The sequence below is a fragment of the Garra rufa genome, chromosome 18 (assembly GCF_049309525.1).
Source record: "Garra rufa chromosome 18, GarRuf1.0, whole genome shotgun sequence".
Classification (NCBI taxonomy): domain Eukaryota; kingdom Metazoa; phylum Chordata; class Actinopteri; order Cypriniformes; family Cyprinidae; genus Garra; species Garra rufa.
Window position 1 is genome coordinate 33463574 of NC_133378.1, and position 27227 is coordinate 33490800.

The window sequence follows — 27227 nt, forward strand, 5'->3', positions numbered from 1 at the left end:
ATATAATCTATTCCATTAATTTCTTTATTGGCATCTATTATTCCATGAAGAACATCCATTAAACCTTTACAATGCACAAAAGGTTCTTTTATAGTGAAAAGGTACTTTAGATTTTGAAAATGTTCTTCACATTAAGAAAAAAATTGTTATTTTAAGAACTGATCACTTGAAAGTTCTTTGGGGAACCAAAATTATTCTTCTATGGCTTCACTGCCTTTTAGAACCTTTATTTTTAAGAGTTTAAAGAACCCTTTTCCACTATAAAGAACTTTTTGTGGAATGAAAAGCTTTATGGATGTTCATCATTGAACCATCAATGCCAATATTGAACTTTAATTTTACTAAGAGTGTATTGTACCGTATTATTTATTTATCAAGTTATCATCTAATATTGTAATGGATTTTAATAGTTAAATAATCTTTTCCATATATTAGGGGTTTCTCAGTTGGCTGAGAGTCCCAGTTGCAAACCCCTGGTCTGTTTTTATAGTCAACAAAGCAGCAAGTCATTTTGTCTTCATTTTAATATTTTAAATCCCTCTGTCCTACCAGAAATCCTACTGAAGACATCAGGAAACTAAGATGGCAGTCAGTTCGTTTCATCGTGGCCAATGGGCCTCACAGTCCTTGCGAGTTACAGCGAAGGAGCTCTCCATTGTTGGCGTGCGAGGCAAAAATCCAGCCATCGCCGAGCGATTTTCCAAGTAAGCAAATTTCAGGATTTGCATATCTAAAACTAATCTCACTTGTCATTTTGAACTCTCCTATTTGCTTTCACTTGAGGACGCTTTTAGTGCTCTTTAGACCTCGTTTACAAACCTTTTTTTACAAGACGCCTGTTTTTAAAAGCTGCTGTTTTGTTCTAAATTGGTTTATGATGTGCTCCAACATTATTAGGAGGTTCATTAACAGAAAGTGGTGCCAACACCCAGACACTGAGTCAAATTCAGATATTAGAGAGTCGAAACTGAAACCACTAACAAATGTAGTTAAATACTCATGTCTTGTTTGAATATTTTCAGAATGCTAAAATGTTCCAAATTGAAGTTCCATACAGAATTCCTAATTTTTCAGTCTGGTCTCAGATATTGGACCGCAGTGTGCATGTTTGACTTTGATTTACAGCTAAATATCTGCTGCCCGACTCATTAGAGGCATCTTTGTTGGCTCTCGGTCAGTGTATTTCCTGTGCGGAGGAATTTCTCAAAAGCATCTGGAGTTTTTCCAGTGCATCTCCTGTTAGATTTTCTAATGTCTTTTCCAGCGTTCTGCTTTAGGCTTCCTTTTGACATCTACATCAATGACTTCACCATCCTGAGCACTGCTGATTTGCCAGCTGAATTAGTGAGCATTACAGAATTCAAAGCGAAGGATTAAATGGTTTAGGATTTGACGACTGACCTGTGATAGGTGTGGGCAAATATAAATCATGTGTTTGGTATTCAGCTTTTTTAAACCATTGCATTTGTTCAGGCCTGCAGGACTATGATTATCATCGTTTTTCCAGTCTTTATCACTGTTTTTCTTTCGAACTAACCTACATTTAGAGCCAACGGTTAGTTTGAATCAAGAGGATTTCCTTTGAAAGTCAGATTGAACTTCCTGGTTTCAATGCCTGGGAATTTTTGGAACTCCCTCCAACAGATGGTTAGTGTATCTGAAACCCCTTTAGGCTAGATTTCAAGTTTTGTTTTTAACGCCATAAAAATAAAACTGGAAGCAAAATCAAGACAGTCCAGTTGGTTTGCACTGCTTCATATGACCACTAGGGGCCACCAATGTTTAAAAGTGATCTTTTAGTTTTAAGGGAGATGAGTCACATCTCAGAATAGAAGTCAAGCAATAAACATCTAATTTTTTTTTTTTTTTTAATTCACAGAAACTACTCTTGATGAGTTTTAAGTTGAGTAAACAACTCTTCCACTTTTCTACATTTCTTCTCAGGTACCAGAAGGCAGCAGAGGAAACAAGCTCAGACAAGAAAAAAGTAAGTCCTCACCATCCTGCTATTCATTATCTAACGATTCATCTGTAAACTGCACTACTGCTGTTTAGACACGCTTGCATTCAATGTCCAGTCATCTCAATCCCTATTAGACGTCTTAATCTCCAGATAATTCCTATGTGCTTTACATAACTGGTCCAGTCAATCTGTGTCTTCTGAAAATGTTTCTTCATAAATAAAATGCTATGAGGAAGAGTTTGTCAGAAGCAGCAGAAATGAGGACATGCAGGATGAATCCTTTGCGGATGTAGGTATGAACTATATTAGACTGCAGCTTCTCCAAGTTATGTAGATTTTGCATAAAGGTTTGTTAAACTTATTAAATCAAAGGTTTTGCTTTCTGCTCCACTGTGAGGATGCCTTGCATTGTTTTGGCTGTTGGTTCAGTGTTTGTCAGGCCTCATAATAGTCTGGAATTTGAATAGTTGGCTCCAGAAGACATCTCAACATCAGCCAGAAGTATGTGAGAGCTGTTGTAGCATGCTTTTAAGTGAAGAAACTAGAGTCAAATTAGCATGCTTTTGTACGTAGGCACACCACAACTACCACTAAGTACTTGGTGCTTGACAGATTTTAAGCTTAATGTCTGTTTATTTATTTATTTTTTCACTGTTGTTTTTAAAAGCATCTTTTTGATGTTCAAAATATATATCTTTATTTAATATTTTATAAGGCATCTTTGAGCTAGGCTCTAAAATTGTCTTTAAATGTATCTAAAAATGTCAGCAGTGCTGAAGTTTAAAAATATAAAATTGAGTTTAAAATTTTGGTTCTGGTCTTTAAATCGATAAACAACCTCGCCCCGTCCTATCTTGCAGACCTCTTTAGAAAACATGCTCCCTCTAGATCACTCAGATCCAACGATCAGTCACTCTTAACAGTGCCCAGAACTAGATCTAAGTTTAAGGGTGATCGTGCCTTTGCGGTGATCGGACCAAATCTTTGGAATAAGTTGCCAATAGCTATTAGAAAGGCACCCGACTTTGGCTACTTTCAGATACAAATTAAAACTTCACCTATTTTCTATATCATTTTAAATGGTTGATGTCTTAGGATTGCTTTTAGTTTTACTATTTGTGTTTTATTATGTGGATGTGTTATTTTCTATCTTTACCTTGTAAAGCACTTTGGGCAACTGTGTTGTATATAGTGCTATATAAATAAAAGAAAGAAAGAAGTTTCAATAGCGACATCTTTAGGTTTTTTGGGGTGTTATCCCATAAAATTGTCAATGCTGAAACAGTCACGACCTAAATACAGTAGTCAACATTCGAAGTGGATCAAAAAAGTTAATCAAAGTTGTCCTAAGATAAGAATGGGTATTCTTTTTGATTTTAGGACAAATTTGATGAAAGGTTCTGATCCACTTAGAATGTTGACTACTGTATATCATTATTGTTTTGGTAGTGACAAAAAGGACACATAATCCTTATATTTGGGGGAAATAAACAATTTAAGTACAGTTATATAGATGTTTTTGAAGTGTTTTAGTATGTGGGTTAAAATTTTAGGTTAAAATGTGATGTGGTCGCTACCAAAGCATTACTGTCACTACCGAAACATAGAAAGTATACTGAATTATCAATAAAGATGCTATTAGGTTTTTTATTCAATGTATATTCAAACTTATGAATCCTTAACTAAATCAGCATGATCATTTTTTTTTTTGCTTTTTACAAAGATAAATTGAATTCAAAATATAACAAATCGCAAAATAGCAAAAATATATATTTATGTAAGCAAAATATTAATAGGTCAATATAACCCTTCCAATTAAATTTTTACATTACTGTGTTTTGGTAGTGACAAATTTGGGGGGAGGACAAATATTTCAAAACGTTCTGAAAATACAATATGAGAATTTGCTGCACAGTTAATAGAAATGCGTACCTTGAATATTATACAATTTGCATACATAACAATTTGTTGGGAAAAAGACGTCTCCAACTCTCACTTTGGACCAATTCTGTAGAATGACCCATATACAAAAAACCTCTTAACCTCACTGTTTTCCAGTCTTTAGTGTTTTGAAATTCTAAATATTTCGGCACTATTTTATTTAAATAGATAAACGATAATAAAATAAAGTCTGTTTTTGTTAGATTATATTTAATTAACAATTAAAAAAACTGAATTTTAAAACAGTTTTGTTTAAATGAATCCTTAAATGCTAACTGTTTCTCACATATCCTGGACATGTGACTAAGCATGTAATATCCATACAAACTTTCTTTTTTTCACCATTTCCTGTCACTACTTCCCCTTTTATGTTCTTCCTGGTTCGTCTGTCCTGTTATAAGGGGGTTGGTCTAGTTCCCTCATGCAGATAGTTTCTAAAGACTAGCATCTGGTGCTGCATTTTCCCCCCCTCATTTCCACCAACACAGTCTGAGGGAGCCACTCCTTCCATTTGCAAGGTTTCTGAAGCTTTTGTAGTCTTATCCTAACAAACTAACAATGATTTTGTTTAGCCAATTGCTACTAATCAAATAATGACAAGATAATCTCAAGCATTTATATCTGCTTACTGCTTTTCCTTGTTTTTCCTCTGCTGGTTTTCAGTGACAATTGTCATAAAAGCCTTGGAGACATTCAATCAGTATTGTATTTTTAATTAGAACTTTTAGGATTTTAATATAAAACGGTCTTATTAAAAACTTAGTATTGACATTTATTTAATGTTTGAGTTTAAATTTAGATCGTAACAGATCAATCACTCCATTGTCCGAATTGAGTTTAAAAGTTGAGAAACCCCAGGAGTGAACGCTCTACTAAAAGTCTCTTTGTTCTTTACAGTCTCCAGAGAAGTCGACTCCTTCCCTGCGCAACGGCAGTCTGAGTGTCCTAAAGCAGCTCTGGGAACAACCGGCTGAAACACCTACATCTCCAGAACCCAAAACGCACTCCAGACAGCAGGACAACTACCAGCGACAGCCTTTAGAGACCGGTGTTAACACCTCACTGGAGTCCACAGACAACCAGCTTATTGACGACACAGAGACCCAGTTGTTGAGCGACGGTGACGAGCCAATGGAGAAGTGGACGCAAAGAGATGTGCCCATTGAAAAGCCCACAGTGCCTCTCAACAGCCTAAAGATGATGTTTGAGAAAGGAGAGAGCATTCACAACAGCGTAAGTACAACTAATTATCTAAAGTACCCCACAGATCATTTATTATATCATTTTGAAAATGCCTATTTCGAGTGGAAGCAGAAACACGCTGTTTTCATGTATGTTTCTTTAAATGCAAATGAGCTGCTGCCCCGCCCACTTTTTCAGAATAGGGCTGTGCCTTTACAGCTCGTAACTCAGATACTCAACTAAAAAAAAAATCTGTTTTGTTTTAATTATCATGTCTATCGTGCTGAAATCATGTGTTTTAAAGAGTTACTCCACCCCAAAATGAAAATTTTGTCATTAATCACTTACCCCCATTTTGTTCCAAACCCGTAAAAGCTTCCTTTGTGTTCAGAGCACAATTTAAAGATATTTTGAATGAAAACCAGAGATTTGTAACTGTCCCATTGACTGACCAAAAAAAAAAAATAGCACTGTCAAGGCCCAGAAAAGTATGAAAGACATCATCAAAATGAGTACATCTGCCATCATACATTTTGTACTCAAAGAAAACAAAAATAACGACTTTAACAATTCGTCGTCTCCATCATAGCGCCATTTTGGATGGTATCCCCTGAACGCAAACAGTTCTCTGTCAGCTGCATCACACAGATACACTGCTTTTTTTTTTTGTTTGAATCAAAGCGTAAATGAGCGTAGAAAACGTATATGCGTGATGCAGCTGACAGAGAACAGCATAGGCTGTTTGTGTCCAGGGGATACTCTCTTTTCTGGGCCCTGACAGTTTTATTTACCTGGCAGTCAATGGGACAGTTAGAAACCTCCCAGTTTTCATCCAATCTTAAATTGTGTTTGAAGACGAACAAAGCTTTCACGGGTTTGGAACGACATGGAGGTAAATGATTTAATGACACCATTTTCATTTTGAGGTGGAGTAACACTTTAAACCAGGGGTGCCCAACCCTGTTCCTGGAGATCTACCATCCTACAAAGTTCAGGTCCAACCCTGATCAAACACACCTGAACCAGCTAATGAATCTCTTAGGTAGCGCTTGATGATTACAGACAGCTGTGTTGGAGCAGGGCTGGAACTAAAGTCGGCAGGTAGATAGATCTCCAGGAACAGGGTTGGGCACCCCTGCTTTAAATCTTATCAGTTTACACTTCTGATATATATTTTGAGTGCGCACATCTGAAGCATGTGCACAGAAAGTGCTGTCACAAGGCATGCGACTACTGAAACTAAGTTCTCTTTCATGTCTTATTGCGCTTAAACTGTCAAATACACATTTTTGTTAAAAACACACAGGAGTTAGAAAGGTAAACAGCTGGGAAAGACATAAAATGTTTATATTAGACCTGTGTGACAGCAGTGTAATATACAGTAATATAAATCCACTGCTCTAAATAGTGTTCTGTACTCGTATGTGCAGCCAAAGACAGAACAGTTGGCATGCTTTGCTCAAAGTTTGGCCATGGCGTTAGAACTGGTACACCGTTGTCGCTTGCGAAAACAAAATGGCGGCACCAAGGGTGGAAACGTGCAGATTAAAGGGTGGTAATATAACAATAAGATCCCATTTTTATCTTTCTTATAAATGTTAATTGAGATGATTGGACCAAAACTTATAGTTAAAATAATCAGAATATTGAAATAATTTCTGAGGGTTAATGTGACACTGAAGATCGGAGTTATGATTTTTGCTTTGCATCATAGGAATAAATTACATTTTAAAATGTATTCAAATAGAAAAAAAATTGAAATTGTAATAATATTTCACAATATTACTATTTTGGATAAAAAATAATAGCAGCCTTGGTGGGCATATAAGACTATAAGTTCTAAATGGCCTGTTTTTGCAACTTGGTTCAAGTACTGCTCACTGCAGAGCCAAATGGCCTCCAGCTCCACCTCTCTGGATGTTCAGCTCCACCTCTGTGTGGACAAATGGGTGGAGTTATGTTTAGGGATAGGGTAAGGGGTAGGGTTAGGGTGTGGTTAGGTGTCTATCTCCACCCATTACCTCCAGCGAGGGGGAGCTGGTGCTCCAGCTACTCCCATATGGCTCTGCAGCGAGCACCCTCTCACTTGGTTCGCATTCATAAATTTGGCACTAGACCACACAACCAGTCATAAGTAGCATGGGTATATTTGTAGCAATGGCCAACAATATGGGTCAAAATTATAAATTTTTCTGTTTGGCCAAAATCTTTAGGATATTAAGTAAAATATCGTGTTCCATGAAGATATTTTGTAAATTTCCTACCATAAATATATCAACTTATTTTTTGATTAGTAATATGCATTGCTAAGAACTTAATTTGGACAACTTTAAAGGCGATTTTCTCAATATTTATTTTTTTATTTTTGGCACCCTTAGATTCCAGATTTTCAAATACTTGTATCTCTGACAAATATTGTCCTATGCTAAACAAGTTTATTTATTTAGCTTTCAGATGAAGTATAAATCTCAGTTTCGAAAAATGACTGGTTTTGTGGTCCAGGGTTACAAATGTTCTGGTTGGACTGGGAAGGATGCTTTACATACCAGACTTACTACTTGAGTCACAATGCAGTGTGTCTACTCAAATGTTCCCTTAAAATTTGATTAATTGCCGTTATCAAGACAACTTGATCAAACTGCATCTGTCTGTTCTCCTAGCTGTATATCTACTTGTATTCAAAACATTCAAGAGACTGGTCATGCCGTAAATCACATGGTCTGTAATCATGAAGACACCAGTGTGCTTCTGCAGTCTCTTTCTAAGCTCTAAAAGGTTGTTTCTGTAGGTTCACTGCTCTGCTAAACAGCCTGCAGGACAACTATTGTTGATTTGTGTTCTGTAGCCTTGAATTAAATGTTACCACTGCTTGCTAACTCTAGCCTTGTCCATACTTAAGGTTCAAAAAAAGCAACATTTCCCTTGATTTTTGCAAGGGATCGCATCACATTTCTATCAGTAGATGTGTAAGTCTATTTTCTTTTGAAACAAGATCCACTGATTTGAATCTCAGATCTATTGTTCTCTGACGGTCTGTGTGGTTTAAAGATGACATTAACATTCTTGTGGTGTCTTTTTAGTCGTGCCTCGTTTTCGTCTGATGTTTTGCTTATTCTTAATCAGATTTTTTTTCTCAAAGGTTATGCGTTCAAAATATACTGGGATTTCACCCTAGACACAATGGTGTCTTTTGTTTGTACCACGGACTACGAAGGGAATCGTGCCTAACATTTTGTCTGCAAAAGAGTTAGCTGAAGTAGCGTGGGTGGAAGAAAGGGAAAGACTGATACGGAATGCATTTTTCCCATTGTGCCGTCACCACCACATCACCAGTGATTCGAAACGTCTCTGCATGCAATAAACTTAGATCCAAACCATAGTTACTGGTTCTTGCACAAAACAAACATCACTGCTGCTCATTAGGGTTAAGGAGTTTTTCACATCCTTAATCCATACTTTCAGCTGCTGCGATTGAATGACTAAACAAGTGATTTAAACTTGTGAATTGTTTAGTCAAACCAGATATTTCATGGAAAAAAAGTTCTTGAGGTCACCTCAGTGACTCCGTGATCTGGTTGCAGAAGTTCTCAAGTTTAGTCAAATTTTGTTCTTTTATTTTTCCCCATGCAAAGCCATCATTTGACTTTCGCTCAGATTATAACTAATGACTCAGACTACATTTGTGGTGGTTTTTCGACATTTTTGACTTTGTAATTCATTTTTGAGTTAAACTCGAACTCCCCACCCTCTCAAAAGACGTTTCTATCATTAAACCGGGATAAGGTTGCTCTCATTAAAAGTCTTTGCCATTCTCACCGGGGGGCTGATGTCATGAGGTAAACGTTCGCATGATCACTGCAGGGTTCAAGCTCTCTGCTCCTATCAAAGCCAAACTTCTCTCTTTTAACCTGAGGGATGGTCATGAGGGAGAGAGACTGACTGAAATGATTTGAATTCATCATCCAACTCCTCCAGCAGTTTTTATTTATTTTTAAATCTGCTGCAGAGATTTACTTTATGAATGTCGCTGGAAATTGAATTCAAGCTACTTTGAGAGCTGTTTTGAGAACTGAGAAATGAACTGCCGAGAAAAGCAGTTCATAAAGAGAAGTTCCAGATATGACTGGATGTAATGACGTGTGGAGTCAGTAGGGTGGACACATTTAATAAGAAACTAGACTTTCGTAGATATTTCGCCATCCAGTGTGCGTCATTATTGGTAGAAAGAAGTGGCAGAATAATTATTTAATTACTGATTTAATATTTTCAGTTTTTGTTACTTTGTAATTTTTTCCAATCCAATCTTATTTATACAGCACAATTTAAACAAACACAAGGTTTCCAAAGTGCTGCACAAGATACAATAATAATAAATAACACAACAGAAGCACAATGGACACAATGAGGTAAAATACAATAAAACAAACGAGATAACAGATAAAACACAGTAGAATCAAGTAAAATCAACTTCCTACTAGGTGTTAAAAGCCAAAGAGAAGAGGTGGGTCTTTAGGTGGGATTTAAAAACAGACAGAGAGGAAGCCTGTCTGATGTGCAGAGGCAGATTGTTCCAAAGTTTTGGAGCTGTCACAGCGAAGGCACGATCCCCTCTGAGCTTCCGCTTTGTTTTAGGCTCTCTCAGGAGCAGCCGATCAGCTGACCTGAGAGACCGGGAAGGAGTGTAAAAGTGTACAAGTTCAGAGAGGTATGGCGGGGCAAGACCATTGAGGGATTTAAAGGCAAATAAAAGAATTTTAAAATTAACTCTAAAATGTATGGGCAGCCAGTGGAGTGAGGCTAAAATGGGGGTAATGTGCTCATGTTTTCTTGTGCCGGTTAAAAGACGAGCTGCAGCGTTCTGTACCATCTGGAGCCGAGAGATGAGAATTTTTACTTTTAGTGAAATTTCAACTGCTTTCTTTTTAAATGTGTATATAAAAAGGAATTTATTCCTGTGAGTAAAGCTACATTACTCCAGTCTTCAGTGTCACATGATCCTTCAGAAATCATTCTAATATGCTGATTTGCTGTTCAAGAAACATCTTATTATTTGTATGTTATATATAATTTTTTTTTTTTTTTTTAAGGATTCTTTGATTAAATAGAAAGATTCAAAGATCAGAATTTATCAGAAATAAAAAGCTTTTGTAACATACACTAAACCAATCAAAAGCTTGGAGTCAGTTTTTTCTTTCTGTAAGAAATTATAGAAATTAATACTTTTTTAAAAGGATTCTTTAAATTGATAAAGTTTTCTCTTTCAGATAAATGCTGTTCTTAAACTTATATTCATCAAAGAAACCAGAAAAAAATCTACTCTGCTGTTTTCAATAATAATAATAATAATAATTAGTTTTTTGAGCAGCAAATCAGAATATTAGAATGATTTCTGAAGCATCATGTGGCTGGAGTAATGATGCTGAAAATTCAGCTTTGAAATCACAGGAATAAATTAAATTTTAAAATTTATTCAAATAGAACACAGTAGTTTTAAATAGAAAAAATATTTTAAAATTTTACAGTTTTTGCTATACTTTGGATTAAATAAATGCAGCCTTCAGCAAATTGATTAAATATTGCATAATGTTCTATTTTTTTTTTTTATCACATCTAAAATAAAAGAACATAATGTATAGATATGCTAGATATAGTTTTATATATTTTATCTTTTGTCCCAGATTTTATCATCTAATAACATAAGGACATTCCTCATTTCTGGCAGGCCGTGGCTCAGATGTGCCCATCTTTTGTGTGTTTTGGATTAATAGAGGGTCTTTTGTCTGGGCCGATGCCCCCTATGGCTGCGCTGCCTTTGCCTTTTGTACTGTGTTTATTTCCCGCTCCCCTGGTGTCTGCACACCAGCCTGGAGATGCTGCGCTGATGCCTGGCCGGCTGATTCCCCCCACAGCCGCGCTGATGGCTAATCCACGATTGGGGGGTGGGCCGGTTTCAGCCCCCTTGTTGGATTTAGAGGTTCAACCAGCTGCCTACCCCACCCCACCCTCTCAGCCCTCCCCCTCTCCATCTCTCCCGCTGCTGCCAGCAAAACACTGGCATGCTCACCGTCTCTAATCTGCTCTCAGAGCACTGCCGGGCTTTAGGCGGACAGACTCGGCTCTGTAAATCTCCAGGAATCACGACGGACCGCCCGTTGTTGTCTGTCTGATTTTAAATAGGTAAGACACGTGGCTTTCAGATCGATACTGTTATTGTTACATGTGGAAACTCTCTGTTGGCTGGGATGATGTCAGTTTTAGTTCCTGTCGTGCTGCTTTCCTGAGAACAATGACAATGGATACAGCAGACTTTTTGGAGGATGTGTTTGTCCTGGGATTGACTGCACTGTTGTTGGACAGTATCTGCTTGGTGCTTAAAGTAAATGTTTTTAGGTGTCATTTTCTGAAACAAAAGCTAAACTAACCTAATCAATATTTTAACTCTCATTTAATTGCTTATTTTATTATATTAAATTATTGTATACAAGCACAAACAGATGTCGAACTTTATAAACGTTGCCTGCGATTTCAATTAATAATTGACGGAGAAGTTTATGCATCGACCATTACTAATTTTTTCCTGTCAAATTCTAGGTGATGCAATTCAGCCACATCAACAGGGTCTTAAACTATTGGGTTAATGTTGTGGTTTCAGTAACAGGGGGTGTTCTGGTCTCCATGTGTGTCGGTGGGTGTAGAATTGCATGAGAGCGGTAGTGCTGTATGTGCTGGTGTTGCTGTGGCAGTAAAGCCAGACGCCGGTGTCTGTCCACAGCTCTCTCAGAGCTCATTAGGGGATTATTGATGCCGGTGGAGGAGCTAGCCGGCCAGAGACGGAGACATGTTTAAACACTGCTGTCATGGCTTTAAATGTCTTGTATTTCCTTGCTAATTAGTGCTGTTTGCTAAAGTAAGCATCATTATTATTTCAGCTCATTCTTAAGGTTAGGGGATTTGAACGAACCCAGATTGTTAAACTTAGGGTGTAACTCATTCCATGCCGAATAAGGCTTGTTAGAAGGATATTTGGTTTGTTTTTGTTTTTTTTGCGTGCCGGTCAATAAAACAGATGAAAAATCCCACAGACTTGCATTTAGTCTGCAGGTTTAGCTGACATCCTCCGGAATGCACTTTTTTTGACCAAGAACGACACCCCACCCACTCCACTAACAAGATTTTGTAGCATTTTTGATAGCCACTTTCCACCAGAATGTGCTTGTGCTTGCTTTGGCCATGATTGGGCAAGTTTTGAGAAGCAGTTGGGTTGGTATTGTTACACAGACTTGGCAACCCTGAGGGCTCAAGCCATATCTACATAGCAGAGTGTCATAGAGATTTGAGTGTGTAGTGAGAAACCACCTAGCAACTATTTAGCAATGCCCTAGCAACCACCCAGAACACCTTAGCAGCCACTTGAGCCACAGATCTGGAACATTCTTGTGGCAAATCCAGGTAATCTACCATAAAATAATTTTTTTTTTTTTAACTGTTATGACTGTTATAGCACCAGCTGTGGTCCGGTCTAGAGGGCTGCATTGGGATTGGGACCCCAGAATTAAGATAAAATGGGTAAATGTAAAATGTTACAGGTTTAAATAGTGTTTCATGCTGTAACTGTAGTGCTGATATAATACGCCCCTATGAACTGCATATGTGAATATTATGCACATCTACTGTTTAAATCAAATTCATGTTTTAAAAGTAGAGTAATCATACCAGGTTTTATTCATTAGTCTGTCTTTTTAAACGTCTGCATATAGCTTCAAATGACGTCTTTGACGACAACATTTTATTCAATGGATTTTACCCGTTTCCCTCCACTTGTTACCAGTGTTTTTCTGCGCACACAGCTGCTGTGATGTCTACTCCAAATTGGTCTATAGAACTTGCTAAAAACTCAGAACACCCTAACCACCACATAAGAGCACAATGGCACCCAGAATACCCTAGCAACCATTTAGCAATGCCTTAGCAACCACCCAGATCACTTAGTGACATCCTAGCTGAAAATCTAAAAGAGCAACCACAACCATGCTAAAAACACTCAGAACACCTTCACATCTGCATAGTAACATCATGGCAACCATCCAGAATACTCTTACAACCGTCTAGCAATGCTTTAGCAACTACCCTGAACACCCTAGTAGCCACTAGGACATGATGATATGAGAAACAGGAAATTGAAAAGAGAGAATTGAAACGAGATTAAATTTAAATGGGCTCAATTGTGGTTTTATAAACTTTAAAATTAATGTTTCACATTGAATATCCTGTTTCCTGTTCCACATATCATGGTGTCAAATGACTATTCACATTTACTTCTTAATACTGTCTTTGTTCTGTGTTTGGCACTCCCCATTAACACGTTTCTTTGTCTGTTTAGGTGTCCCGAGAGCCTGGGAACACAGGAGACGGTGGATCCGAGAATATGGAACCGGGAGACAAAGGTACAAAATCAAACACAGCACTAAACACAAACACACCAGTCTTGTCCAATATGTTTTCAGTTATGTGATCTCACATCTTGAACTTCCTGCTTCCTTTTTGCAACATTGTAAGAATCCGCTTTCTGGAAAGTGCTGATGGCTGTTCTGTGGAAATTCCTGTTTCCCATTTCTACTTTGACCTTGTGGCACATATGCTTTTTCATTGTTTCATTGAGTTATTAGAGACCCCACAGACTGATCTGACTCATCTTCCGTTCTTTACAGAAAGTCTTGACTCTGGAGTAAAAATGGAGTCCACCCCTCTCAGGGACCGAATGGCCATGTACCAGGCAGCTGTGACTAAGCTCGATTTCCCTTCCTCCCCCACCGTGAGTGACAACCCCCCTCCACCCCCATTTACCATAAACACTCTCTCAATCACTGTCACTTCTTATGATTTCATCACATGTAATATATTAAGTCTTTCTACTGACATGACACTATTTGCATCTGGTTTGAAGGGATATTTCACCCCAAAATGAGAAGACTGTCATCATTTACTCACCCTAATGTTGTTCCAAACCAGTATAACTGACTTTCATTAGTGTTTTTTTCCCATGCTTTTTCCAGTTAAAAATGAACAGGGACTTTCGCACATTCACACAACCTAACAGCCCAAAAAAATGTTATGCTAAAGATCATTAGGATATTAAATAAAGATCATGTTCCATGAACATATTTTGTACATTTCCTACCATAAATATATCAAAACTTTTTGATAAGTAATATGCATTGCAAGAACTTCATTTGGACAACTTTAAAGCCGATATTTTTTTCTCAGTATTTCGGGTTTTTTTTCACCTTCAGATTCCAGATTTTCAAATAGTTGTATCTCGACCAAATATCCTAACAAATCATACATCAATGAAAGTCTTATTTATTTAGCTTTCAGATGATGTATAAATCTAAAAAAAAAACCTTATGACTGGTTTTGTGGTTCAGGGTCCATATAGACCATTACACGATTTTATAATATTTTGATAGCACTTCTGCATCCTTTTCTGAAGTTATAAGTCTTCGGTCCCTATTCACAGAAAAATAGCAACAAGCAATCGATTGAAAAAGTGCTTCTTTTGTGTAGCACAGGAGAAAATTCTTAAAGTTTTGGATTGGAATGCCTTCAGGAGGAGTAAATGAGTAAATCATTTTTGGATGAACTGTTCCTTTAAGGCAGCACATGCTCACTGATAACCTTTTCCCTTTTTGTGTTCCTGGTTCTGGTAGAGTGAACCAGCAGACAATGAAGTCCGCAGTCACAGTGGGAAGCAAAAGGAAAATGTGCCGCCAGTGTCTGCTGATGTGGTAAGAACTGACAACAAGAAATCCTGGGATTCATTTGACCCCATTTGCTTTTGTTAATATATAAATCTGGTTTTATGGTGTACATAAACTTTTTTTTTTTTTGTCTTCATAATCATTCATCGAGCAACTTGCCCCACATCTGACTTTCATTTTCGGCTGACATCCTGAATCCCTTCAGTATTTTTTTTTCCAGTTTTTCCTTCCACTTTACGTAATGCAGCCAATTCCTGTGTGTTTTATTTTTGATGAATACCCATTTTCACTTTCGTCACATTATGAAAGCAAAAAGGGTTACAATTGCAGTTTAATTTTAACATGACAGATTATAGCTTTTTTAGTAGTAGATGCTGGCACTGTTGTCTTATTAGATCTCTTTCTATCTACAGGGCTCTGAATCCAACACTATGAAAAGTCCCAGTTCAGACAGGAATGGTAAGTCTCTTGCAACCATACTAACATACAGATCTTGAGTGAAAATATTATTAATATGAGTCTAAGTATGACACATAGTGAGAACTGATGATGCTTTATCTTATACGGTAGTGGTCAAAATTATTAGAACAATAGTATTTTCACCTGCTAAAAATGGTTTTAAGCCAGTTATTTCTATTTTTTTTGTCAGTAGGAAATATCAGTTTACATTTCCAAAGATTCATTTAGCCATTAATTGTAATAATCCAGCTATTTTTGTTTGCACAAGGAGGACAATAGCCAGTGCTCCACACAGAGATCTGATCTCATCACCTTCATCATTCAGTCTGTCTGGAATGACATGAAGAAACACAACAAACTAGACAGACTAAATCCACAAGAACTGTGGCAATGTTTCAAAGATGCTTTCCAAGTTTTAAGCACTTGTTTAAAAATGTCATAAATGGATTTTCTTCATCAATTAACTTCTATTAACTAAATTAAATCAACATTTGGCGTGACCATCCTTTGCGTTTAAAGCAGCTTTTGCCCTAGATGCAGTTGCTTATAGTATTTCAAGTACTTTGTATGTAGATCTCTTGAAGCATCTTGGAGATGTTGCCACAGTTCCTGTTGATTTAGTCTGTCTCAGTTTGTTCTGTTTCTTAAAGTCATTCCAGACAGACTAGATTATGATGAGAACAGATCTCTGTGTGGGCACTGGCTGTTGACTCCTTGTGCAAACAAAAAACTGGATTATTATAATCAATGGCAAAATGAATGTTTGTACATGTAAACTGATATTTCCTACTGACACACTACAGCAAAAGATAGAAATAAATGACTTAAACCTTTTTAGCTGGTGAAAATACTAGTGTTCTAATAATTTTGGCCACCACTGTTTTACTAAATTCATGCATTGTTAGTCAATTGGATGCCAATGCCCTCTAGTGGTTGTTTTGCTGAAACATCAACCATCACTGTTCTCTCCATTTACAGGCTCTGTAAGTCCTGAACAAAACCAGCCTAAAACTGTTAGGGTGAGTACTCAATCAATATATATATATATGTATTTATTTAAGTGACTTGTTTCTATATTTTTGTTTAGTGACTGTTTTATCTCAGTATTTTTAACTTTGGCTACACATTTGTGTTTTTGTGCGCTTGTAGATGTTCCGTTTGCCTGTCCGTGAGACCTGCGTGATGTGCCTTAAGACCGTGTACCCGCTAGAGAAACTTGTAGCGAATCAGCAGATTTACCACAACACCTGCTTCCGCTGTGCCTACTGCAACACTAAACTCAGGTGAGGACAAGGAACTCTACTTTATGACCCTGATCCTACACTGAGACACTTGATGTGGACTTGCAGGTGTACATGTCCCGTTTGTGACCCTGGGCCACAAAACCAGTCATAAAGGTCATTTTTTTTTAAATAAATGAACTTTTCAGTGATGTATGGTTTGTTAGGATATGACAATATTTGGTTGAGATGCTTTTTTTAAATCAGGAATGTGAGGGTGCAAAAAAACTAAATACTGAGAAAATTGCCTTTTAAAGTTGTCCAAATGAATTGTTTTGATATATTTACAGTAAGAAATTTACAAAATATTTTAATGGAACATGGTCTTTACTTAATATCCTAATGATTTTTGGCATAAAATTCAGTAATTTTGACTGATATGATGTATTTTGGCCTATTCCTACAAATATACCCGTGCTACTTAGGAATAGTCTTAAGTAGCACGGGTATATTTGTAGCAATAGCCAAAAATACATTGTTTGGGTCAAAATTATCGATTTTTCTTTTATGCCAAAAATCATTAGCATATTAAGTAAAGATAAGTTCCATGAAGATATTTTGTAAATTCTCTGCCATAAATATATATAACCTGATTTTTGATTAGTAATAATATGCATTGCTAAGAACTTCATTTGGAGAACTTTTAAGGCGATTTTCTCAATATTTAGATTTTTTGCCCCCTCAGATTCCAGGTTTTCAAATATTTGTATCTCAGACAAACATTGTCCTATTTTAACAAACAATATATCAATGGAAAGCTTATTTACGTTAGAAATGTGGATGAGAAACTTTTGGAAAACGCTTGGAAACGCTAGTGTGGACGGAGAGCGTTTTAAAATGAAAACTCCGTTTTCAAATGTATCCGGATTAATGTAGACATAGCCTCAATTTCGACAAATTTACAATTATGACTGGTTTTGTGATCCAGGGTCACACATAACATACCACTGCGCAAAGATGTGAAAGACACGTCCAAACAACGTCTTTTGTATGTTGTTTTTGAATATTGACGTAATGTAGACGTCCATCAGACGTCTAATGTTTACACCATTTAAATACAATGTTGTGAATTCCTTCTGGTTTAATTAACTTAGTTCAAATTCACTTGTGCATTTGCGTCAATGTAGGTTGTTTATGTTGAATATTATTATTCTCATAAAGAATGTCTTGGAGTTAGTTAACACGCAAACCAAGTGTTTTACTTTACTGGTGTTTAATCACAGTTTCAAGTCTTTTTTGAATACGGTAGTCAGTTTTGTATTTGAGTGCTTCATACGTTCACGACGATTATTTACAAAAGTGACAACCGGATTCTCAACTCAAACTAGTCTATTTTCAGGTCGCATAATCAATTTCGCGAAACTCTGTTGCGTCAACTGAACTGTACTGAAATACTTGTCTGTCACTACGAGAGAGAAAAGTGTAGTGTGTATATTTCATGTAAATTAATACCGGTAACTTACAGAGATGAAGATATGAGCCGTTTATAATTTGAAGTTTCCATCCAGTCACCGTCGTCGTCCAGAGAAGCGGCTCCCGCCAGTTTTTGTGTTTTGTATATATTTAGGATGAATTAAATAACCAGCTAGCAAAGCGCCTCAATTTACCAGAGTTAGTTAAATGTTTATCGCAAGCTGCTCCCGCCAGTTTTTTCGTCCGCGGGTGCGCGCGACTCAAACGCTCACCTTTCCAGTCAGGAAAAAAACGGTCGGTTAATTCAAATTTGACGACTGATAATGAATTCGCGCCCGTTTTGACTCGTGTCAAATGTGACAAACTTTAACAAACAATGCTATATTTCTTAAATGCTCAACATTTATTATCATTACACAGGCGATGTTCACGAATAGCGTGGGAATTGTTTTGATTTAGCTAATCTGTAGCCTATACAGTCTTGGAAAAGTTAGTGCATGTCATGTGGTATTATTTGTCCTGTTATATTTTCATACTATCAACTTTTATTTTTTATTAAAATGGTTTAATTCATCAACGTGATTCACCATTTTTTTTTAATCTTGATAAAATAAAAACATTTTGGTTAGTAAAAAGGTTTAGAGTGTGCCATTTAGTTCATGACTTGTGTATTTAAATGACCCTGGACCACAAAACCAGCTTAAGTAGCAAAGGTATATTTGTAGCCAAAAATGTGTATTGGTCAAAATGATTTCCTTTTATGCCAAAAATCATTAGGATATTAATTAAAGATCATTTTCTGTGAATATATTTTGTAAATTTCCTACCATAAATATTTTAAAACTTCATTTTAATTAGTAATATGCATTGCTAGGAACTTCATTTGGATAACTTTAAAGGCTATTTTCTCAATATTTTGATATTTTTGCACTCTAAAATACCAGATTTTCAAATAGTTGTATCTCTGCCAAATATTGTCCTATCCCAACAAACCATAGCTTTTCAGATTGTTTAAATCTCAATTTCAAAAAATTGACCTTTAAAACTGGTTTTGTGGTGCAGGGTCACAAATGATGTTCAAGTTGGTTTGTTTTTAATCTCTCACTATGTTTTGCTGCCCTCTTTTGCTCAGTCTGGTGAACTACGCCTCTTTGCACAACAACGTCTACTGCAAGCCTCACTTCTGCCAGCTGTTTAAAGCCAAGGGCAACTATGATGAGGGTTTTGGCCACCGACCCCACAAAGAGCTTTGGGATGCGCAAAAAGAAGGAACTGAGGAGCAAGTGAAACTGTCACCTCAAGAAACCACCTCTAGCCCAACAGTAGAGGAGTCTCCATTGGCAAAAGTTAACGTGCTTGCGGCCACTTTAGAGACCCGAACCCAGTCCCCCTCTGAGAGGGCGGAGAAGCCACTGGAGACGGGACGACTCAAGATATCCTGGCCACCTCAGTCAGAAGGGGACGAGAGCGCAACCCATGTGTCTGGATCGACTGACGGCAGTGGGATCAAACCCATCCGCCCCAAATGGCCTCCAGAGGGCGATGTGGTATCAAGTAACTCAGACCAGTCTGATCTCCCAAAGATTCGCAGGAGCGTCTCGCTCAAAGAGAGAAGCAAGCCGTTTTCCATCTTCAGCTCTGCGCCAGTCACCCAACCCAGCAAGATTTGCCAAAGATCTCTTTCAAATGAGAAGCCAAGCTCGGAGGAGGAAATGTCACCGGTTTCGTCCACCACCGACACTATGATTTCTTCCGAAGACATGACTGAAAACAACCAATCAGAGGAGGAGGAACAAGGTGAAACTGAAGCAAAGGAGGAAGACGCTGAGGAAAAGATGGATCAGGAGGAGAAAGTGGAAGCACGAGAAGAACTTTCTTCTCTAAAATGCAGCTCACCAGACAACAGTGCTTCATTGTCGCCTGTGAGCGAGTCTGGGTTGGATCCACAGGAGAACCAGGCCTCACAAGATGTGGGGTTTTGGGATGGAGAAGAAGCTGAGGAAGACAAAGCTGATGTGTCTGTGGAGGACCTCATTAAGAGGAACCGCCATTACTATGATGACGATGAAGATGATGTGGTCTGAGCGATAGATTAGATGTCCATTGACTTTCAATTCCCAGAAGCACCAGCATATTTTCATGTAGTCTCTGTTTGTCTGTCTTTTGTGCAATTTTTCCATGCTTTCAGCTTTTACATGTGCCTATAAATGTAAACCAACTAGAAACCAAGTAGTTGCCAGGTTATTCAGAAGGTTCCTCTAGTCTAGATGATACACTAGAGCTCATACAGTCTCTTCAAGCCTAGTTTTATGAAATTTTAATTCATTTGGTACTTTTTCTATATTTTATATATTATTAGGTCAGAATATTTTATTCTGCTGCTGAATATGTGCATTTCAAAACGATTAAAGAAAAAAAATGTTGCTGTTGCTTTAAGAATTTAAATGTGATTACTAGGCCAATCTTACTATGTTCATTTCAAGCACCCATCTTTTGTTTTTTATTTCACACAAGTGATCTATCACTACTGTAATGCACTTGGATGTACTTTAAATGTTAAACACCCCTGGCTGTACTACATTTGATAGAATTGGCAACCTTTCAATGTTTTAGTTTATTGCAAAATTTTATTTAACTATTTTAAATGTCACTTTTTTTTAATCATGGGACCAAATATCTTGGAATACTTTTGTTTCAAATAAATTTACTACTACAAAATCTGTGAGAGAGTATTATTTTTCTACAGAGATAACTGTAATACATTTTTTTTAAAACTAGTTTTTAAGAAGTCAAAGACATTTATTTATGGTCTTAACTTTAACCAGTGTGAAATTACATTTGAAAATTGAAAAGCTAAAAATTGATCAGTTACTACAAAACTGCAAACAAGATATTAATTTATTTATATATATATAATCTCCACCTTATTTGTCCCATAAGAGCAGATGCAGCAATTTGTAAATGTTATGGGTCTGGCTTCCGGTCTCATTCATGTCCAGCTATTTGTAGCTGTACACAGCTCTTTTTTTCTGCTTGATATTGCAAATTGGTGTCTTACCATATTATTTGAATGTAGTATCTTAATTATGAACACGCTTGTTTGTAGTGCAAACAGTTTTACCGTTTACTTCACGTTGTTCTTCTCATTTCCCTATAGCGGCTGATGAACCGGAAGTCTCGCCCATAGGCTTACTTATGTGATAAAAAGTAAGGTGAATATAAAAGATTGATATAAAATTCAGTAGCTGTATCTGTATTTTTAGCTTTGAGAGAAATTATAAGTGGGGGAAACCGAATTTAAACCAGTTCTGGGGTGTGTTTCAGTTAGGGTGACCATACGTCCTCTTTTCCCCGGACATGTCCTCTTTTTGGGCCGGGATTCTTAAATCGCCCAAATTGCCCGTGATTCGGTTTTTGCTTTCTACAATCGACGTTCATTGTGTGCGTTTTAGTATTAAAGCTTTGCGCGGGGTTATTTTCTTAATCCCGCTCCCGCAAACACTCTAATATTAAATATAATTTTCGCCCATCACGGAGTCGCTATCAATACGAGGAGTATTTAAATCGCTTTGGATGCAGGGTTGCCATATCCGTATTTTTTCCACGGAATTGGGGTGATTTCAAACTGCTGCGGCGAGTTGATTTTTCTCCCATGGGTTAAAAAAGTTTGAAATATTGCATTAATTACATTTGACTGAAATGCGTATTGAAACATTTTGCGTTCTACCTGATAAAACTGTGGTAGATATTAGTTTTGTGAAGGACAGTCACTGTGGTAGGAAGCTTTTTAGCTGTGTTTATGATCAGTCTGCATAACGGTGACTGTAAAATATGTAGTTTTGGTATGGAAATGACATATTTTGATACCAAAACTAGGACAAACTACAAGCCTGATTTCAGTCACTGATGTAACAGGTGGGATTCAAAGGGTTAATATTCATTAAAAAGATCCCCGGAGGTATAACATTTACGAAAATGAATCTCACCGTAGAGTTTGTGTGAAAATAACCGTTTCTTTATTATGTACACATTAGCAAAAGAGTGCATGCTACAATTAGAGTCAGCGTCTTCAACGCGAGTCTCCATTTAAGACTGTGTGAAAGCGAAACGATCATCACCCATTTACGCGCCAAGCAACAACATTCCAGCGAAGGAATTCAGATGATCTTGGAGAGGACAACCGCTTGGCTTTTTTGCATAAGCTTAACTGATAGAGGTATTTGGTTTTGGCTTCCCTGTGCTGTCAATTTATGTCTGGAACACAAGCAATTATTTATGTTAAATGTCCTGATCTGGAATATTCATTTCGCCATTAAATGGAAAGGCTTTAGTATGGTGACAGGCATTTTTCTCTTTAGAATTTTATTTTTCAATGTATTTTATGTAAAAAATAAATAAATAGTAGCAGAAAATAGTGAACAAACAATGTGTTATAAATCACTGAGGAACTTTTAGATGAATAAACCAAAGCTCATTATTTATTAATGCTGGTGCTTTGAAACTACATGCATAATGTCAAATATGACTATGGCTATATTCAGAATAGCATACTACTCTTTATTATTTTTCCGTAAGAGCAGCCATTTGTAAATTTAATGTGCGAGGCTTCTGGTGTCATCCACGTCCAGCTATTTCCAGCTGTACAAAACAGCTCGTTTTGCTGCTTGATATTGCGAACTAGTGTGTCTCACCATGTTATTTTAATGTATTATCTTAATTATGAATATTCTGTTTTGTATTGCAAACCGTTTTACCTTGTACTGCAAGGTTTTACCTACTGAACCAGAAGTCTCGCACTTTCACAGAAAACAGCTTACTTCAGCTTTGAAAAGTAAGGTGCAGTTCCATTTATGCATAGAATACTAATAAATCTTAAATTTTATTTCACAATTCTGACTTTTTTCACACAATTGCGAGATCCTATTTCACAATTCTGATGGTGTATCTCACATATGAAAAAGAAAAAAGAATTGTGAAGTTTTGTGACAATATCAATAATAAAGTTGACATTTTGATCCTGTGGTGGAAACAAGCTTCCAATATTTTGCAGTTTCTCATATTATTTTAAAAAGTTGTAGACATACAGTTGAGGTCAAATGTTTACATCCCCCTTTCAGAATCTGCAAAATGTTAATTATTTTACCAAATAAGAGGGATCATATGAAATTCATGTTGTTTATTTAGTACTGAGTACTTTAGTAAATTAGAGATTTCACATAAAAGTTGTTTACATATAATCCAAAGTTATAAAAATGAACCGGTTAAAAAGTTTACATCCCCTTGATTCTTAATACTGTTTTTACCTGAATGACCCACAGCTGTCTTGTTGTTTAGTGATAGTTGTTCATGAGTCCCTTGTTTGTCCTGAACAGTTAAACAGCCTGCTGTTCTTCAGAAAAATCCTTCAGGTCCCACAAATTTTTTGGTTTTCCAGCATTTTTGTACATTTGAACCCTTTCCAACAATGACTGTAAGATTTTGAGATCCATCTTTTCACACTGAGGTTAACTGAGAGACTCATATGCAACTATTACAGAAGGTTCAAACGCTCACTGATGATTCAGAAGGGGGGTGAAAACTTTTGAAGTTTTACATATTTTTATTTTTGTCTAAATATCTTTTTTTTTAATTTACTACTGCCCTTCAGAGGCTACAGAAGATAGTTACATGTTCCCCAGAAGACAAAATAAGTTACATTTACCCTGATCTTCAAATTCAAAAAGTTTTCACCCCTGGCTGTTAATGCATGACTTTTCCTTCTGGAGCATCAGTGAGTGTTTGAACCTTCTGTAATAGTTGCTTCTGAATCTCTCAGTTGTCCTCAGTGTGAAAAGATGGATCTCAAAATCATACAGTCACTGTTGGAAAGGTTTCAAATACACAAAAATGCTGGAAAACCAAAGAATTTGTGGGAACAGCAGGCAGTTTAACTGTTCAGGACAAACAAGGGACTCATGAACAACTATCACTAGACAACAACAACAACAACAACAAAACACCTGTGGATCATTCAGGTAACAACACAGCATTAAATATCAAGGGTATGTACACTTTCAAAATCAAGTCATTTTTATAAATTCAACTATTATTTTCTTTTGTAGTCTATGTAAACATTTTATGTGAAATATCTTATTCAGGTCAGTACTAAGTAAACGATAATATTTTGGTAAAATAATTTAACATTTAGCAGATTCTGAAAAGGGGATGTAAACATTTGACCAGTAAGCTAGTATCTCATTATGAACAAAACCAACGACTAATAAACTGTAGGATGCAACTTAAGAAACTGAGGCACCTCAATGAGGGCAATACAGAGAAAATTTAATATCATTCAAAGACATGTTGAAGGAGAAACTATATTGAAAGGGATAGAATTAGACATTAAATTTGGCAAAGTATGTCATATGAAACCATTTTGTTCCATACATGATATGTAACAGGACAGAAGAGGAAGGGCATTATTGCAACAGCGAGGTGTGCAAAATGGCATCCGTTGAGAAGTCTAGAGTGCAGCATCACAGCCGCTCGCCCGTCAGAATATCAGCTTAAGTTGAGGCGTCTCTAAAGTGCTTGTGGCATTGTGAACCAGCCCAGTTCACATTACAGTGGACAATTCCTGAATAAACAGCTCCGACTCGACTCCAATGTGGTGTCTGCCCTGAAATATCTGATAAAATGTCCACAAACTGATCAGAAAAGCCAGAACTAAATAAACATAACTGGTTTAAGATGCATTCGAGAACAAATAAACATGAAGTTGCCGATTCGGTGTGTTCTTTTCCGGTCTTGTGGTTTGGAGTGGTTGAATCGCGTTTCCTGATGACGAATGCGAGTGCAAGATACGCAACAGGAGACAATACAACTCGCCTCCGCTGACGTCGCCACAATGAGCAATTATTTCATGCTATTTCCGGACACACACCTTCCCCTCAACCGCTCGTTTTCAGATAGAAATAATAGCGAAAAATGGCACTTGATTAAACATGACATTCAAAATAAGAAAAATAGCCGTAATATGCTTTCATCACCTTCACAAGTCGTTTGTGAGAGGGAGTGCTTGTGGAAAACTGAAGTTGTTCTATTTTTTGATATGCGTTTATAATCGTTTATAATTTCATTAATATTAATAATTATTAACACCCTCATGCCAGATCTTTTTTTTTTTCCTAGGGTGTCTAATTGTTTAGAAAACAGTTGAACCAAAAATGAAAATTCTGTCATTAATTACTCAACCTCATGTGGTTTCAAAACTATGAGACCTTCATTCATCTTCTAAAGACAAATTATGATATTTTTGATGAAATCCGACAGCTTTCTGACCTTGCATAGACAGACAGCAATGCAACAAACGTTCAAGGCTCAGAAGGGCATTGTTAAAATAGTCCATGTGACTAAGTGGTTCAATCGTAACGTTATGTAGCTACGAGAATACTTTTTGTGCAAAGAAGATAAAAATAATGACTTTATTCAGTTTTTTTTCTCCTCGAAGACTGAAGAAATTGTTTAATAAAGTCATTATTTTCTTTGTGCACAAAAAGTATTTTTGTTAGCTTTATAAAATTAAGGTTAAACTATTTTAACAATGTACTTACTACCTTTCTGGGCCTTGAACATGTCAGTTGCATTGTGGTCTATGCAGGCTCTGTGAAAGCTTTTGGATTTGATCAAAAATATCTGAATTTGTGCTGAAGACGAACAAAGGTCTTACGAGTTTTCATTTTTGGGTGAACTATCCCTATTCATGATTGATTTAGCTAAATAAATGTTTGTATAGCAGCCAATACATAAATTTACATATATACATGTACATTAAAAATATATAATTTAATATTTTCTATGCATTTTTCATAAACAAAATGTATCTTCGTACATTATTTCGGTCGCCAGATAAACAGTTCTTCTGAGGCGCAATATTAACCATTTCATGCCACAAACCCCCTCTGTGTGGTTTCACAGTAAACCGTTTTAGATGAAACATGCACTGGAGTGAACGTGTTAGACGTGTTAAACTTGCATTTTGAAGTGCCTTGAAACGTAAGAAAGATAACAGAAATCTCAGCATGAATTTTTTGGTCTTTTCTATCCATTTGAGGTGCTCCTCGTTCATCATCCGCTGAGAGGATGGAGGTCCACCTTCACCTTTTCTCCGCTGCTGAGCATCCCGATAGTGGGGTAAAACCCTCCAGCCGGGACGACGACTTCCCTCCTGCCGATGATCTTGCCGTTTCGGGTGAAGAACACCTAGATGAGCACAGAGGGGCGACAGTGAGTCAGCATTTCCACAGCTGGAGAGAGAAGAGAGTGAGTCAGCATTTCCATTGCTACAGGGCTGAGACAGGGTGTCTGACAGTCCTGCTACACGCTAGTTCCAAAACTCTCAATACTTCGGGACACAAGATGAGGACAAGAAAACACTTGGCTAACATCTGTTTTTTTTTTTTGAGCACTGAGGGTATTCGGTGTTCTTTTAGATCTAATAAGCCTTTCCAGGAGACTGACCGAAATATCTGCGAGCAAATTCATCTTAACCGCATCTGGGATGTCCTGTACTCTCAGAAGACGGCTTTTGTGAGAGAGTTAGACAGCGAGCTTGTTTGTATTGTTGCATAAGTGTGGAAGCGAGCATCTTAACTCTTACCCAGTGGGCAAAAAAACGAACAGCACTGTGGTTAAGCCATCGTGTTGAGTCGACAGTCAGAAACTTGCTGATTACAGAGTCACACAGTGCAATTTTTGGCATGGAGCGCTCTTGATAGTGTAACGTCCCGCTGGGAGACCTTAATGCATTAATCTTCTGTGAGCTTTAAAACATTTGACTTGATGAATGACTGTTAGACCGACTCCACCGGCTTTAAAAACAAGTTGTGACAAAAATAATGATTCATTTGTTTAGCTGTCAAAACTGAGGCTTTGAGCTCTTCGGTAATAAGTAACAATTTATTTTGTGGCTTAGAAAGTAATTTAGTTAGAAGACAAGAAATTCAAAAGACATCTGCCAGTCAAGTAGTAAACCACAGGGTGAAACTACATACATTTTAGAAACACACACATACTAAACTGTTACATTGAACACTTTTTTAATTTTTTTTAAATAAGTCTCTTTTGCTCATCAAGGCTACATTTATTTAATGAAAAGACCGATGTTAGATATAAAGTCAGAATTGCGAGATATGAATACTCACAATTAATGAAGTCAGAAATCCAAGATATAAACTCACAATTCTGACTTTT

General features: G+C 36.9%; 2 protein-coding genes across 2 annotated transcripts in view; one reads left to right on the forward strand and one right to left on the reverse strand.

Annotated features, from left to right (window-relative positions):
* Positions 1-20698, forward strand: part of lima1a (LIM domain and actin binding 1a) — a 22326-nt gene extending 1628 nt beyond the window's left edge. Inside the window, exons 2-11 of the mRNA XM_073823083.1 lie at positions 553-704; positions 1945-1987; positions 4802-5137; positions 13467-13530; positions 13795-13898; positions 14794-14871; positions 15258-15303; positions 16282-16322; positions 16453-16586; positions 19129-20698. Coding sequence (XP_073679184.1) covers positions 583-704; positions 1945-1987; positions 4802-5137; positions 13467-13530; positions 13795-13898; positions 14794-14871; positions 15258-15303; positions 16282-16322; positions 16453-16586; positions 19129-20080 — 1920 coding nt within the window. The 5' untranslated portion in view covers positions 553-582 and the 3' untranslated portion in view covers positions 20081-20698. The remainder of the gene's footprint in view (positions 1-552; positions 705-1944; positions 1988-4801; positions 5138-13466; positions 13531-13794; positions 13899-14793; positions 14872-15257; positions 15304-16281; positions 16323-16452; positions 16587-19128) is intronic.
* Positions 20699-24296: 3598 nt separating this feature from the next.
* The window catches only part of spryd3 (SPRY domain containing 3), a 66111-nt gene continuing 63180 nt past the window's right edge, over positions 24297-27227 (reverse strand). Inside the window, exon 11 of the mRNA XM_073823515.1 lies at positions 24297-26237. Within this exon, the coding sequence (XP_073679616.1) occupies positions 26103-26237 (135 nt within the window). The 3' untranslated portion in view covers positions 24297-26102. The remainder of the gene's footprint in view (positions 26238-27227) is intronic.